The 17,314-nt window shown below is 42.4% G+C and overlaps 1 protein-coding gene across 1 annotated transcript in view; it reads right to left on the minus strand.

Annotated features, from left to right (window-relative positions):
• TMTC1 (transmembrane and tetratricopeptide repeat containing 1) overlaps positions 1-17,314 on the minus strand; it is a 147,490-nt gene that overhangs the window by 37,809 nt on the left and 92,367 nt on the right. The window contains exon 9 of the mRNA XM_026070391.1: positions 5,613-5,777. Coding sequence (XP_025926176.1) covers positions 5,613-5,777 — 165 coding nt within the window. The remainder of the gene's footprint in view (positions 1-5,612; positions 5,778-17,314) is intronic.

Genomic DNA, 17,314 nt, shown 5'->3' on the forward strand with positions numbered 1-17,314 from the left:
CCTTTAAATAGACAATTATTAATCATGCTGGCCCCATTTATTAAAATTGCATTAATAAAGGTTCTTCTTTCATTCTGCGTGCTTCTGTGGTGGTGGAGAGTGACATAGGAAAGAAAGAAATTGGTTCAGTTTGGGGCTTTTAGGATGCTCTCTCTTCTGCTCCACACCACTCACACTCCCTGACTTATTTATTCTTCTTGTGGGGGATTTGTGTCTGACTTTGCAAATGCACACATTAATGCCCGATGTTAACTGCTTGGAGTATCTGCACCATCAGCTGTAGTAGCGCACACAGTACTGGATGTGGAGTGGGTTTTTTTAGGAGAGTTTAGGTAAACACTTCAGCTAATTGATTCTTGACCAGCTGAGAACACTGTTAGCTCATTGACAGAGGAAGCAATAACATCCATAATGAAAGCCAAGTGGGAAAGGGTGGAGTATAAATAACAATGCAGAACACAATGGCTTTCCATTTCTGCTTCCCGCAAGCTCCCAGTCTCTCAAAACCTCAATCTATTTTTTCAACATGCTTTTCCAAACTCTCCTGTTTCCCTCCTCCCCAGCCCAGCACACACGTGCCCTTCTGCAAATCTGTGGACGCGAATTCATTCCAGCCAGAAACAAGTCCATTGAGAATGAACGTCACTTCTCAGGAGGATTTCCTTCCCTTTAGACTTCTATGACAGCAGTAAGTGACATAAATGAAAAGTAAACAATATGCAAGCCATTTTACGTAACGCTTCCTCTCCATGGAAAAGCAAAAGCCTATTAGTCATAATGCAGAGAAATAAAATATTATTGGCACTTCCAACCTCAAATGTCATCATTACTCAAATCCCACTTCAGTTGGGAAAAATCTCCTGCCATCCTCTCTGCTGTTTTCCTCGGTGCAAAGTGACTTGGTGTAGGGCAGGGAGTTCATTGATTCATTGATTTTTCGGTGATTTTCATATGAAAAAAGCTCAGTTTACAAGGAAATGAGGCCACTCCTGCCTCAATATGAGCCCTGGGAAACTGATGGGATCTCCTCTGCTTTGGAAATCATTAGTACCAATAAAGGTTCTCTGCAGCAAATTATTCTCTCGATGACACAAACAACTGTTTTCCTTGGCCTCATACCCTTGTATTGATTTTCCCAGATATCAGTGTTGGAACTTATTAAACTATTCTATAGAAGATGCACAAAATGTAATAAGACGTGCTCCTCTCAGCTGAGCTGGCTTTCAGAATTAACAAGAGCACACGGAAAGTAGGTGCTACCTTTGGGGATTTTTCTTTTTCTTTTTCTTTGGAAAATTACTGAAGTCAGCAGACCTGGCTTGGGAAGGAAGTCTGCTAAGAAAGTACCACATTTATACAGTTCCTTTGCGGGTTACAGCTACACTTTCAGACACTGTCACAAATGTGGGCAATACACAAATATCCTCCCGGAGCAGGACAAAATGTAGCAGCTTCACAAACCTTGGAAAGGTCAGGACATCGGATGCAGAGGTTAGCCCACAGCCCTCTCACCTCCCTATCCCTGGTTTGAGACTTTAACACTGACTGCAGTTGGAGCCTGACCTCCTGGCCTGCGTATCTGGTCTGCAGGATAGTTCTTTAAATATTCAACAGCAAGCCCTCCTTGCTCACTTGTCAATACAAACAACTTGGGGCTTCTAGAGATCTATTGGAATAATATGCCTCATATATCTGTATCTCTCTGTATATTTGGCCACTTATTTATTATACTTATGGTTCATTTGCTTTTCATTTAGTCCTCACATATATGCTTGTGCACCTATGTGTACATACATCATCTCCTCAGATAGTATCATCCTCCACGACACTGCTGCTTCAGCCAGGACCTGGAGGGATTTCTGCATCCTTCAGACTTGGCCTTTGTGCTGGAGACTGTGAGTCGGGCAACACTGCTGACACAGGCAGCACAACACCAAAGCAGGGTAAGCCTCAAGACCAGGACAAATGGAGTGCAAAGCAGATAACCGATAACATGCTGAGTATACAAACGCCTCCTGGACCAGTACAGAGAAAATCTGTATGACAGAACAGGTCTCAGCCAAAGGCCAGGGAGTCTAGACAGATCTACACTGAAAAAATACATCCAAGCTAATACAGGAATGAAATGTAGTTGTTAAGGAAACAAAATGAGAGGGGGAGAAAAGAGCAGTAATTAATTAAAACAGCAACTGGAGACAGAAAGAAGAATGAAGAACTAGGATTCTCCTAGTACGCGCTTTTTTTAAAAAGTCAACACACAGAGATTACCAAGTAAGTTGATTTATGTCTCCTTTCCCCTTCTACAGATTTGTTCTGGGTTSCCTTATTATTTCCTCCCATATTTCTTTGCTGTTCCTTATCTCCTCCTCCTGCCCTGTCCCTTCTAATTTATTGCTGTTTCATATGCCTCTATCCACTTCTCCCCCCCTTCCTCCTCTCCACACCATCCTATGTAGATCCTCCTACTCCTGCCCCAGAGAGGAAATCTCTCACTCCCAGAATGGCATTATCTTCTTGCTATACCGTTCTCCTTTTGCATTTTCCTATCACCAACAAGAACAGCCCTACCATATTACAGACTCACACTAGATGTATACTGCCCACCAAGGAAGATTTTAGAAGGACAACAAGAAAGACAACATGTTTAAAAAGCACAGTAAAGAAGGTGAAGAGAAATGAAGAAGACTGTTTAAAAAGTGAAAGTCACAGCTGAAGAAGGAAAACAGAAAAGAATATAAACTTTGGCAAGTTAAACATAAACCATAATTAGGCAGACCAAAAGAGATTTGAGGAACAACTTGCTGAAGACATCAAAGCTAATAAAATATATCAGAGACAGGAAACCTGCCAAAGATCCCCTAAGGCCAATAGATGATGGAGGTCTAAAAGAAGTGCTTAAAGAATAAAAGGCCACAGCAGAAAAGCTAAATGAATTATTTGTACCAGAGGGGTGCTCACTGCGGAAGAACTGAAGGATGTTCCCACACTGGAGCCTTTCCTTACGGGGACAAGTCTGAAGCACTGTCTCAAACTAAAGTGTCAGTAAAGAAAGCTTTAAAACAAATCAACACCAAGAAGAGTTATACATCCTCAGGGCCCTGGGATATTCATCTAAAGGAAATCAGAGACAACAGGTTTCTGATGACATCAGCATGAATCACATTGCAGGAACCAAAGCTAAGTGCAAAGAGTTGCAGAAGGATCCCATGGTATTGAAGGCTGGCCGACAAGATGGCAGATGAAATTCAATTCTGATACATGCACAAGTATCAGTGTACATATACGCGCTCTAAATCTGCATAGAGATTGATGTCTGTAAATCAGACATTTCCACTCAAGATAAACATATTGGAATTATTGTGGACAGTTCTGTGAAAACATTGTTCAGTGCTCAGGAGTGGTCAGAAGAGGCAAGCGGGAGATTAGGAATTACTAGGAAAAGAGTAGAGAACAAAACAGACAACAGTCCTATGTTACTGTTCTGCACAAATCTCTTGAAAGGTATATGTGATTCTGGTCCCCTTTCCAAAAAGGGCAGATTTGAAAGCATACAGACAAGAGTGACAAGAAGGATCACAAATGCAAAACAGCTTCCATATGAGGAGAGTTTAAATCTAGCACACTCCAGTGTGGAAAAGAGACAGCCTGGGCGAGGGCACAGAGGAGAACCTGGGGCGTAAAGGCCCGACAGGTAGAGGAAAAGTGACGAGCTAATGGTTATTCACTGGTCATGCAAAACACCAAAGGGAATGACAAAACCCAGAAACAGGGGATGCCAAACAAGATGATGAGGCAGAAGGCTTGTGACATGCAAAGGAAAGTCTTATTTTTCACACTGTGTAATTTAACGATGGAACCCAGAGTACAGGATGCCAAAACTATAAATAGATTCAAAAAAGTAATCAGAGACGTTAGTGGAAGCAAAGTCCACCAGTGGCTGTTAAATGCAAAAGAAAGCAAATAACTCCAGTTTAAACTGCAGATTACTGCAAGCTGGGGAAGGACGGGAGGGACACATCACTGTTACTTGCCCTGTTCTTGCATGACTTCTCCTGGCATCTGCTGCCAATCACTGTCAGAGGCGGGCCACGACGTTGGATGACCCAGCAGGAGCTCACCCACGCTCTCACATTCTTCTCAAAAAGCCCAGGGCAAATCCCTCTGCCCCAAAAGGCCCCGATCACAGCGGTGCCAAGCCCCTGCACATCTTCCCATGCCCTGCTCTCCCTGCACACGGGAACAGGGCAGAGGTGGGGCCAGGGAGAGCTGCAGCTGTCTGTGGGGGGACACAAGTTGTGAGAAGGAAGGCTTTGCTCTCCTGGGCTTACATTTTTCTGCTTTGCAGATGGCCACCCAGCTTGGAGTGGAGGCAGGATGGACACAAGTCCGCTTGCATCCAGCTACAGAGACATAACTGTGACCTTTGTCCTGTGACAGGCCCTCCTGTACCCCATATCACCACAGGAGCGCTCCTCAGTGGCAGCACTAGCGCTCCTTTCATCTGCTTCAGTTCAACTTCATCTTTCTTAAACACAGGTGACCAGAGCTGCATGCAATACAATATCAGGTGGTGCTGAAACATGGCATATGGAATTGCCATCTTCCCACCCCCCTTTCAAAAAGAGTTTTCCAGGTTGGAAGGCCATCCTGCTTTCTCCTGAATGGCTCCTTTCTAGCGCTAACCAGGAAGAATTTGGATTGGAGCTGTGCTTAAAATGGATCGCCGCATGAGCCAAGAGCAGTCACCATGGTTGCCATTGTTTAAAGAGCAAACAGTGCTTCAAGGGGATGGGCAATGAATCATGTTAGACTGAAAAAATCCTTATTCCAGGTTTTTCAAACAAATCCCACTACCAGAGCTCCAACCACTTCAATAGCGTGTCCTGAAGACTGAAGGGTGCCTATAAAAAGTAATTTCATACTCTTTAGTGCCGAGTAAATTAAACTTTGCTCTGGCCAATAACTTAGAAAATAAAGCTAAGCAACCAGTGTGCAAATCACCTGCATTTCTACGATTACCTCACAATTAGACAACTGCTGAAAGCAGCTGGAGGCAAATGCAATACATTTGCTAGCAAAACAGAAAATGAAACGATCTGTTTCAATGCAAAAATATACAAATGAGGTTGTAAAGAGAGCTGTTTGGCAAAGAGTAATCAAATAAAATGAAATATRGTACATTAAGTTTGGCACTTCATGGTATTTCATTTTTGTCATTAAGAATATCGCTAAAGAAAATTCAATATGTTCAATGGTGTTACTATGGTGTTCTGCAGGGTTGCAATGAAATTCTACCCAATCTTTAATAAGGGGAAAGTGTTACATTATTGGTGAATCGACAGAGCTGAAGTTATTTAAAAACAGAGCGTCTTAAAAATGCTATCGCCAGAATCAAAGTCTGTGCATAAGCTTATAAAGTGCTATACCAGTTTTTGCACAATTGCTTCAGAAAACAGAAAGTAGGTGTTATTTTATAATGTTAATCACAACAATGCATTAATAGCAGGATTACTCCTATTGTTAAAGAAAACTATTTATTCCATGTAACAAACAAGTACAATTTATTTTAAACAACAGAGAAAATGCAAGTGTTTTCCTGTGGTCACTCATACCTGAAAAGGGATTCTCTTGACAACCAGATTTCATTCTGTTTCACGGTCTTCCAAGAGAACAGCAGCAGTACTAAAGCAAAGAGAGTCAGAAGAGTAATTCTCCACTTATCTAACCATGCAGAGAGCTTTCTTAGGCCGTGGACAAAAAGAATGCAGTACCCCATACTGGAAAAAAAAAAGAAAAGGTACAAAAAGTTATATCCCAGTATTCTGGTTATTCTGGACAAATTCAGTATTGCATTTATTTTGCAATTACAGGTTTTTTAGACTAATTATATTTTCCAGGATAACAAACTCAACAGCATTTTTCCTCAAGTCACTACACAATTTCCAAATTAATCTAAATGACAGACCCGGATGCCAAAAGTATAATGGCGTACATAACACCACACAGTATAATGGTAGCTTACACTCTGCTCTATGGAAGGCAGTTGCTTTTCTAACAGAAAGCTAAGAAAGCATAATGTATTAATAGTAATATTTAGCAGTACTAAAGTAGCTTACAAGTGAAAAGCATTACAATGCAATGAATTCTCTAAACAGCAGTGGCTGTTATTAATTCTATTTTACAAATGGTGAAACTGAGGCAGCAGGACTGAGCGTTTTCCCTGAAGCCGTAACAGGGCTGGGTGTCCGAGGCCACACTGAAACGCAGGAATCCCTGCTCGCAGCTTGTTGTGCCCCCCGTGCCAGGGGCAACTTTCTTGTTTGGAGAACTTAAGCAAGCTACATGTGATTCTGTTCTGAGCACAGACAATGCTGAGCAGAGAACAATGTCATTTCCATCACGGCCAGCCAGTGCCTTTCAGTGCTCTGTCCTGGAACAGAGCATGCCGGGGAGACAGCGTGGCCAGCCCCACGGAAGGGGCAGCGAGGTGCCACCACCGCCTGCCTTGCACGGCCAGCCCCAGGGACGGGTGGGCTTGTCCACACAGCTGATGCCACTGGTCAGGCCCATAACATTTACATGATTTAAAGGGATTGCTAATTGCAAAACAGGAAGAAAATGGGACATATTTCATCATATGCGGAGGTTAGCTTCACTCTGACAGCAGTGTAACTGCAGTACAATTCTCAATTCATACAGGCAGTGACCACTAAGAATGCTCTGTGCCTGGATAACTAACTACTACCACTTTAATCTCATGCTTTATATATGTATTTTTTAATTTATTAAAATCCCAGTAAATAACTGTATTAACACCAATGGCACTAGCAGCAGCAACAATGAAGTTCTCCCTTTGATGTGTGTGATTCCTACAAAGCAATCAGAAGTTCAATTACAGACCTGAAATTAGTTAACGGAGCTTGTTAGCTGCTGTTTCATGAAACTACATACAGTTTCCAGCTTCCAGTCTCCCTATACTTTCAAGGCTGTACTTAGTTTATTGCTAATTTTACTTGGCATTTTTGTGAAGGAATTTCTATTGCCTGGGGAATTTCATAAGTTTATCTGCAGCTATTCAAAGGAAGTTACTTAGCACCTGATTTAGTTTCAGACCTAAAAGGTATCTTAGTCCAGGCAGCTGCCACTGAAGGAAAAAGGAGCAGAAGGATCTGGAATAAAGTTACGGACTATCAATACACTGAGAAAAAAGAAAAGCAGTTCTCAGACGCTACCATGTCTTGAATCCCCGCTGACACAATTGAACGTGTCTCACCAAGAACCGCAGGAAAACTGCAGGCAGGGAGCTCTCGCCTGCTCATGCTCTGGCCAAAGGTCCACACGCTTCTGTGGCCTGTGCCTGGAGGTCTAAGGAACTCCCCTGCCAGGCTGTTACGAGGTAAAAAGAACTACGGACGTAATTCCCCTGTCAGAGGTAATCTTGCAAGCAAACACACAATACGGTAAGAGTCAGTCCAGAAACCAGAAACGTGCCACATCCTCAAGGAGCTGCTAAGGCACTTCCCTGTGCGGTTTCTCTGCCCTCTTGGAGGGCCAGGCATATCGCTGTCGTGTCGGGGCCCTCAGTGCACAGAATGGAGAGACACCGTAACTCCTGCTTTTCCCAAGTGCCTCTGTTGTCCACGTAGTACACTGAGGGAGGTATAGACATAGGGGACAATTCAGGGAAAACATCACTTCTACAGCTCATTAAAAGCTTTTTCACTGTTGTTTTAGGGTTTTTTTCCCCTTTTTCAGAAGTGGATATCAGTAATCATTTTTACTTAGCAATGCTTGTATTTTGCTGCAACACATTTCCTACAGCACTCGCACTGTTTTTTTCCATAAATTCTTTTGCACGCATGTTTATTGCACCTACATTAATTGCAAGCAGACACTTAGAGCTACAGACTGAGATGCTGGTGTCAAACAATCCAGCCTTTATAGCTATTGAACTCTACTTTAAAACCTCTGAACAGCTAATCTCAGTCATAAGCACTCCCTTTCCAATAAGAAATGCCTCAAAAACCTGTAGACTGTTTTCACTCTGTTATTTTGCCTTTCAGCAATTTAATCCTTCCCTTGGAATTAATTACCTGACATAAGCATTATTTGATTGCTTTAATACAAAGCAGTTTTCAATGGAAGTCCCCTACACCTTCACATTTTTAAGGACAGGCCTTTTCAAACAGAATAGTGAATGTGCCCAGAAAACAAAAAATGCAAACGTCAATGTCTTGGTATTTATATCAAACCCTGCCCCAGCTGTTGAGAATTTTTGCCTCAGCAGCCGTGCTCAGTGTGTTTGTCCTGGCACAGCCAACACTGCATTACAGCTTACCCAGCCACTGCCACTGCAAAGGTGCTGCTGTCAGGGGTTGTTTTCTAACATCTGTGATGCAGTTTCACAGTAGTTACACACGGATGCCAGGTACTAGATGGGAATGAGGGTTCATCTCAGACTACAATTCCCACCTGAAGAACCACACAGGCACTGACATAGTATAGGTACACAGCAGCGCCTAGCTCCAAAATGGCACTTTCCATCAGCAGCTCCCAAAGCACTGTGTAAGGGAGGGCCACTGCAATTTTTCCTCATTTAACAGAGCAGGAACCTGAAAGCTGGCGATGAAGTGGCTTGCTGCGCTGGCAGGCAGAGGTGGGAACGGTAACCAAGGCACTGAAGTCTGAGCGCCGTCCTCTGCCCACAGCACAGAGGAGTGCACATGGAAACCAAGTGTCTCACTGAAAAGCCCGCAGGACTCCCCGAGAGATAAATAGGGAAGTAATTCAAGGGCAGTCTCTGCATCCACCCTCAGAAAGGTGGCAGAACTGTAGGATCCTGCAGTAAGTATGTACACCGAAGGGAACGGTTTCCCAAATAGCTGCTGGAGGGTGACCATGTCACTCGCATACTGGAATCCCGATCTGCAAAAATTTAAGATTAAGGAGTAACGCTAAAAAGGGCAGAGCTGAAGCACAGTTTACACTTTAATAAGCTGGAGGCAGTTGTGACAAAATTAGGACTGAGCCGTAGCTGCACTTAAATTACAGCCTAAGTAGCATATAGTTAAATGCATAGAAAGAAAGGGAAGGAGAAAAGGATCAGAAAATGGGAGGCAGGTAAATACTTTTATCTTCAGATACAGCCTGCTAAGTTTGGCTTAAAACTTCAGACAATAATTTCCCATCACTGATCATCAAAAAGAGGGAGGGGAAGAGAAGCCCGTATTATCTTGTCAGGGACCTTTCAGCGGAGATGGCAGGTAGAGCCACATCTCTTTGCACGGCTTCTTTTTACGACATGGTTATTTAAACTCTGTCACTAGTTGAGGTAAGGGAGTAACATTCCTGTCTGTAGGACTCTTCCAGACCAAGGACTCCAGAATCACTCAGCACACTCCCATGTCCTTTTCTGCCAGGAAAGCGTATGCATGTGTGCGATTTCTATGTCACAAACTGTTTGTGAAACACCCTCCCTGCAACATCCCCAAACTTATTACCGTTAGCCATTTTTGCACCTAAGATTCATTTCTACTTTGAGGTCAAGTAATTATTGTGGAATCAGGCAAATCTACACTAAATAAAACAAAACACAAGAGCATTCACATCAATATGTTGTGCATCCATCAAAAAAATTATCTTACTATTGTTTCATATTCCCCTAATTGCATATTCCCTCATACCCTACAACCCACTTGTTTCACACTAGACTAAATGCTCCTGGTACAGGAATTAACTTTATTATAGAAACCATAAAATTTTGAAACAATAAAGCACCACACTTATAACGGAGTTGTTGCAATGGAAATCTGCCCTGACATTCGCTAGACCTGGACAGCCTGGGATCACCCATTCTGCAAACAGTATAGGTGGGAATTCTGTGACCAACAGAGGGAAAAGGGAGAAAGAGAACCTGCAAATTTTACCTGCTTTCTTATGGAAATGAGGCTGATGACACCCTGCTACCTGTGGGTTTGCCCTTCTGTGTATTCCATCCCCGTAACTTTTCAACCACATTTGTCAGAGGGTGGAGGTCTTCCGGACAATGAAATTCCCACACTATCCCAGCAGCAGTAAGTGGGCAGGCAGCACAGCACCCCAGCAGGGGTGCACTGAGGGATGGCCAGGGCGGACGACCCATCTCTCCAGACAGGTGACTGTCACAACAGTAGGGGGACCCCAGCAAATGTCAAGGAAAACATCAATAAGAATTTGCACCATCACGGACCCTGCCGTACTTCACCATAAGAAATAAATTCTTTGTATTCCACTTGTTCCTGACCTCACAGAGCTTCAAATATAGGAAGCTGTTTGAAGCTGCACTGAGTTTTGGCAAGTCGGTAGCAATCCAGGCACAACTGAGTTGGTAGGACGAGTACAGGTGAGACTGCACTTATCTAATTAAAGTAACTTACCAAGTGTCTCTAAGATACTTACTATGTGGTTAACTCTACCATGACCCCATCACCACCTACAAACACATGGGAGAACATTTCAAATTCATTGGCCTTTCTTCTCCAAGTGCTGGGGGACTCAATTCCATATTAAACATTAGAGCTGTCTTGCTAGGAAATCATTTTTTACTCACATGTATTTAAGTAAAAAATAGAAATGATTCAAAAGTATCTTTCATCAAAGACCCATTTTCCACCTAAACGATTTACTCTTAAGTACTCCATTCTGGACATCTTTGTGGCTACCGGTCTATGCATCTGTGGCTGTAGGGTTGTGGGTTGGGTGGGCTTGTTGACTCTGGCTTTTCCGAGGGAGGGGAGGAGGTCATCCCTCTTGAAAGGCTTTTGTCCAGGCCACTGTCATACCATGTCATGCACAGACTTTTCTAAAATACATTGTAGCCAAAATGGAAAACAAGCAAAATCCCCAGCCCACTACTATTTCTATTTTCTTTGAAGTCCATTTTCTACTAGATGACTGTAAAACTGCTAAGTTTTTTTTATTTTGTGGGATAAGCAATAGCTTGCTGCAGCAACTGTTTCCCACTGTGAAAAGTCCATGACTATTTGGCCCCAGGATCAGATGTGAAGCAGGACCTGAGGAACAGATAGACAGTTTAACATGTTAATAGCTTTTCCGTGGGCTCACAATGAGAACCCTCCTTAACTGGAGCACCAGTGTTGGCAGAAGTTCAATGACCCTGCAGGAGACCTCACACAAGAGCTTCCTGCTTGGCACACAGACCAACAGGCCAATAGTTTCATGATTTCTCGAGTTTTTGACTCCTACTGTACTAAAGTGGTACCTTAGGAATGTCCTGAATTACAACAAAGGCAGGGACTGTGCTTGGTAGGCAAACTCTGTGCACTATATACTTATATTTCTGGCAGAGTGCACGCACACAGAGCTGTGGAATGACAGATTTTCATCTATAATTTCTGCAATTTGTTAATATCATTCCACCTGCAAGTAAGCAAACTGAGAGGAGGCACAAACAGATGGGAAAGAGGTGGCACAAAGACCCCATTTCCCATGGTGTACTATACATGTCACCTGATTAAAACAAGAGCCAGACAGCAGATATATTTGCAAACACTGCTTCAGTAATTAGACCGCCAATTCAGCCTTGTCTTTGGCCATTATGCCTCCTTTCAGAAGCCAAAGATGTTACTGACAATGCTTAAAAACGCTTCCTCTCTCCCTATTTGGATCAGACTTCTCATTTTTCATTAAAAATCAAGAGTGGCTTTGCTGCATTGAGTTCTTGGTGATGGTGTCTCATCTGACACATGCTGCGCTTAGTGCTGCAGCCCAAGATTATCAGGATGTTCTGTTACAGCAATCTGCCTACAGCTGAAATCATCTTACCTCCTCTGGAAAGTGCTTGGAGATCTACCACTGAAGAAGCCTCCTTAAAACTGAAGCGGTTTTTAGTCACACGTTTTACTGCATTTTGCAAATTGTGACTTTCCAAACTATAGCTCCATTCCAATGAGAAGTGTGTGGGCAGAGCAGACTAAAAGCTTTAATTTGGAGGTGCTGCACAAGAGGCAATTCCTAGCATTCACACTGCTCTGCAGGAACCTCTCTGGACAACTGTACAGCAGTATTAACTATTTCTTATCAACTGAGGTAGGGTTGTAAACTAAGGAGTTAAAAAGGATGATAGAAAATATGCATAAAAGCTGCCCTCCTTCAGTTTTTAATGGTTATTTGGGGGATGTCAAAACTTGTCAAGTCTTTTTCTTTTCTTTTTAAACAGATTTAATCTCAATTGCATGCATACAAACTTGGAGTAAATCCACTGTTTTCAAAGCAGTTACTCCAGATTTCAGCCAGCTCAACCAAGATAAGAGTCTAGATGCAGGCATATCAGTCAGGAAAAGAGCTGTCTGAAAGCAGCCTGTCAAAGCATGGAAGAAATACTGCCCCGTTTAGGGGCTGTTAATGCAACAAAAGGGATTATCTCAAAACTACACTGAGACCAGAAAACACGCTTGGCTTTGACATTTCGCCCCGGAGGCTCTTTCTGGGCTGCAAACCTTGTTCTTGATTTCTAGCACTTATTTAAGATGACTCCCCTTCCCCCTGTAAAAACTAACCCTCACTTTCAAGCCGTTCTGAAGTACATTTAACCCTTGCATGCATCACTTAAATTAAGTGCACACTTTGCTGCTGTTGCCCTTCAGAGAGCAGGGGGAGCCACTTTGTGAATCTGCTGCCAAATCAAACGGTGAACACAAACATTTGCTCCTCTTCTTTTTAAAGTTCCCCACAAGCTTCCTAGTTCCAGTCCCACACACAGGGTACCAGGCGCAACACATGTACGCTCCCGGTCCAAGCTGCTCCAGCTCCGTAGCCTGAGCTGAGAAAGCACACAGAGACTGATGACCGAGAGCCAAAGTCATCTGAAATGAAGCTTGCAGGCAGGGCTGTTGCTGCAGGGGAAAAAGCTTTACGGGCAGTTCATCTCTGCTAAACTAAATGGCTGTGCTCACACTTCTCTAATGGAGAGTAATTGATTGCAAAAGGAGAGCTTGTCTTGCCATTTAGGCTGCTTCTGCCTCACTGTGCACACAGCGAAAGGCCGCAGCAAGCAGCCCTGGCAAAAAGGAGCAGCCGGAGAGGGCTCGCCCTGCCTGCAAACAGCTCTCCAAGGCACTCCAGCCCGAGGGGCGCTCSCTGGGTAACGAAGGTGCTGTTTAATGAAAAACGTCAAGTTTTCCAAGGCTGGTGCTGTTCTGGGCCAGGACAGAACCTGGACTTCTAAAAAGTGTTTTCTTCTGGTGGAAAAATACGCACACATGCATGTTAGCCAAGGGACGCTTGCACCCAGGTCACCCAGAATAGCCAGAGACTCCAAGGTGAGAACACTCTTTGCGACAGGGATCGCCCAGACTCAAACCGCTGCACCCCAGCAGGCTGGGGCTGGGGATACAGCTAGCGCAACTGTAGGGCTCTGAGTTCTGGATGCCCAAAAAATCCCACCAAACCCAAAGCGCTGATCTGGAATAACCACTCCCTGCTCGGTCAAACATCTCCAAAAATTTTGACAAGTTAACTTGGTACTACCAGCCTTACTGCTGGTAAGACAAAGGTTTTTTTCTACAGCTGGTGCAAGGCTAGCCTAAATCCTGTAAGTTATTGGCTGGCTAATTTGACATAAGTGCAAGCATGTGTCTGGATCAGGGTGTAGATCCAGCATTAAACACGCTGGTGTGCGGGCAGATGGACCTGGATCTCTCACTCCTCACAGAAGTGCCTTTTCCTCACCCCCCAAGGCAACTCTGGGCCACATCCATCCAATTCTCTGTTTCTGTCCATCTTCCCTGCCTTGTCACCCATGTCCTTTTGACTGTGAACTGGATCTTGGCCTGGAGAAGTCTTTAATTCTAGCCTTTTTATTTCAAGTTTCATTGCAACCAGTGCATCTTGACAAAAAGTTTTGGGTTAACTAAAATGTTGTACTTTCAAAGGAAAAATACTGTATCAGAGCTTTCTCAACCAATCAGGATGACAAAGCAAAACCTCCTAGGACAGTCAAGTTTTTGGATTAAACGTTCAAAGGCAAGCAGGATGTGGGACGTGTCTCTGTCATACACGGACAGCCACCGGCATGTGCTATGTATCTCTGCTTCTACAGCAATACTGAGTATTGGGGACAAAGGGAAAAGGATTTGGATTTGTTTGGATTAACTATTTCCCAGTAATGATAACATGGAATGAATATCCTTTTCTGCCAATTTGGGGTTAACAGAGGTTTTAAAAGACACCAGAACCACCATCAAGATATAATAGTTTGTGTACAACGTAGATCCTGTTGACAAAAACCAAGCCTCATGGCTTAGAAATGCCACTATAGTAACAAAGTAATGGGCAGCATACTTAACTTTCTACTGAGTCTGCTGAATAAAATGTCAAATTTCCACCAGAATTAAGAGGCCTTTTACTGGAATAAGGTCTGCAAATCGTAATACAAAGACAGAGAGAACCATAAACACTGGCAGAGTATATCTAATTTGGAAGGGTATCTTATGAGTTAGTGTTCGACTTTGTCCTTAGCTTTAAATTAAAAGCTATGTAGGCCTATATTAAAGACACTGACATGATTGGTTAAGACATCAAAGTGATTTACATCCACTAGCAATGTGGCCCTCTATTCAAAATATGATGTAATTAGAGAAAATCCAGGAACTCTTAGCTTCCTTATTAGAGAGAAAATATGGACTGGAAATGAATGATTTAGCTAACCGTTGAATGGCTATTTAACATTTGGACACACTTTCCTTTGCTCCCTTCCAATATAAGTCATATGATAAACGAATTCACTTCATTACAGTCTTTGAGTCCAAGATTTCCCTTTGAACAGATTCCTATCTGAAATATTTCCAGCTAATACAGATATTTTCTCACTTTTGATTACTGTACACATTTCAGAAAGAAAACATAGTTAATAAAGGAAAAATCCTATATAATTCCACAGGCATTCCACAGAAATGTCCTAAGATCTTACATATTTTAATGGAAAAGGGTCTACATAACATAATTTTAATTAAAATACTATAATAAATTATGGAATTCTACAGGAGGAATATAATTTTCCATTCAATTCTATATCAAGTCTCCAAAATCTTCATATAAGAAATCATTTTCTATTAAATTTCACAAGTCATTTTCTTAAGGTAACCATATTACCTTGTAAATGAGAATTCCTCTTTAATCAACATGACCAAATAGATTATTTCCACAAGATGACATTAACTTATTACTATTTTTCAAAAGCAGTATCTTTACATATCTGTATTATTTTCAAGAGCACAATAAATGCATTTGAAGATTTTCCTTTAATCTAATGTATCACAACAAAATCAAAAATCCAGTATATCCAATAATGCTCACAATCAACACAAATTTAGCTTTTTCCTGAATCAATTGAACATGGCCAAAATGCAACATGCTTTTCAAAAGCATGTTTTAAATTTAGTTAAAATAATGTAAGACTGCAGTCTAGACCAAACGCACCATGAGCTAATCCTTTTCAGCTTTACAGAATTATTTCAGCTTTTATTCCTACATCTTTATTGCCTTTTGTCAAAATATCTGGCACTAGCATCTCAGCATTTCTTGCTTGCATTAATAGAGGATGGCTGCTTTGACTTCTCCTGAAGYGTTTAATAGGGGTGAGGAAACCTTCAAGAACTAGGAGCTTCAGTTTGGATACACATCTGAAAGGCAGATGCTTACAGCATTTAGCCTTTCTGCAAAACTGTGTCCATTCAAAGCTCTGTGAAGACACAGAGTAGTTAATTCTCACAGTCCCCTTCTGAAGGAGAAATCTGAGTTGTTATCCCTGTTTAACAGATGGGGAAACACGGTCAGAGCCACTTGCCATAGCCAATATGCTTGGTGCATCGACCGAAGGCTCTGGACCCATCAGACTCCACCATGAGCCATTTTGGAGACCATGGCTCTCGCAGACAGCCTGGGCCAGTCACATGGCCCTGAAGGTAGAGACAGCTCACAAGGGCCCGCCACCATCTCCCTTTCACTGCTGACTTTGCTGGTGTCAGGATTTGACTCTAATTGAAAGTAGAAGGTTCTTCTGTAAATTATATTATCACTTGTGGGATCTGATCTAATATTAAAGGAATGCTAAAGGTAAGCAGGAACCCAGCTCCTCAGGCTTGGTTAACTTGTAGCTTCAAATGACTTCAAAGAAAGAGGTGGCAGAGGAGAGTGAAAATACATCACATTGCATAACTGACCTTTGAGAAAATGAGGATAATGGGAGTGAATAACATGCTCCCAGAAGAGAGAAGCACCAGTAAGTCCCATCCTTGAATGGCTGCCTTGTAAGTAGAGGGGTCTTCTGCTCAGGGGTATTCATGTTCATAAAAATTACAAACGATTCCATTACCCATCAGGTTCTATTTTTTTCAATTACAAAAGTTAATAACATATGGAATTGCACTAATTGGAATGAACACATTACCACGAAGAATCAAAAATGTGCTCCATGCAAAGGCAAAAAATTCCATATGGCCCCGGTTTTGTTATGTCTTAAGGAAAGTTTTAACATGATCACATTAAGTTCCTGAAAAATAGAAGGCCACTTTTTTCTGGATTCTAGCTTTCTTGCAGATTTTAAGATAGACACTAAGCAAAATGCCACACTGCGTAAAATAGTGATCTCATCTTTTGGTACTGAAAATTAGAGTTGCAACATGAGCTTTTGGCAAAGTGAAGAGTTGGAGAAAGTGAGGAGCTGGTGAAAAAAAAAAATGACAGCAACCCATAATTGTCTCATCTAGGAAAAAGTAATTGTGCACTCTCCAGCTCTGTCATTGCAATAGGCACCACAAATGAGTTAGCCATAAAAATCATGCAGGTACAACTGAGTTGCCTATTGCTTTAAGCAGGGTGGTTCTCCAAGTCAGAAATAAACCATGTAGCAATGTTTTGGTTGATTTGTTTGTTGGTATGATGTTATAGAAACAACTTAAGATGTCCAACTATAATAGAGTGGCCCAGCCAGGGTCCACTGATACCAGAGTAGTAGTAGAAGATGAGGAAAGCCTAGAAATTGCTCACCTAGGAAAGGTCCAATCCCATGAGCTAGAGAACAACCCTGGCTCTGCTGGTGACAGTGGGACTGGCAAACTGTGGATGGTCCATGGGAGGTACCAGGGAGTTTGCACTGCCTGTCCAATTTCTCCATATGAGGGACAAGACAGAGCAAGAGCTAGTGCTCCCATTTGAGTTCAGCCAAATCACTCATAGCTTAGAATAACTGGATGCACATAGTTGTTCTCCATTAAAAAAACAAAACAAAACACTAGGGTATCTGTGGTGTTCTGAG

The sequence above is a fragment of the Apteryx rowi genome, unplaced genomic scaffold (assembly GCF_003343035.1).
Source record: "Apteryx rowi isolate R43461 unplaced genomic scaffold, aptRow1 scaffold_31, whole genome shotgun sequence".
NCBI classification, from domain to species: Eukaryota; Metazoa; Chordata; class Aves; order Apterygiformes; family Apterygidae; genus Apteryx; species Apteryx rowi.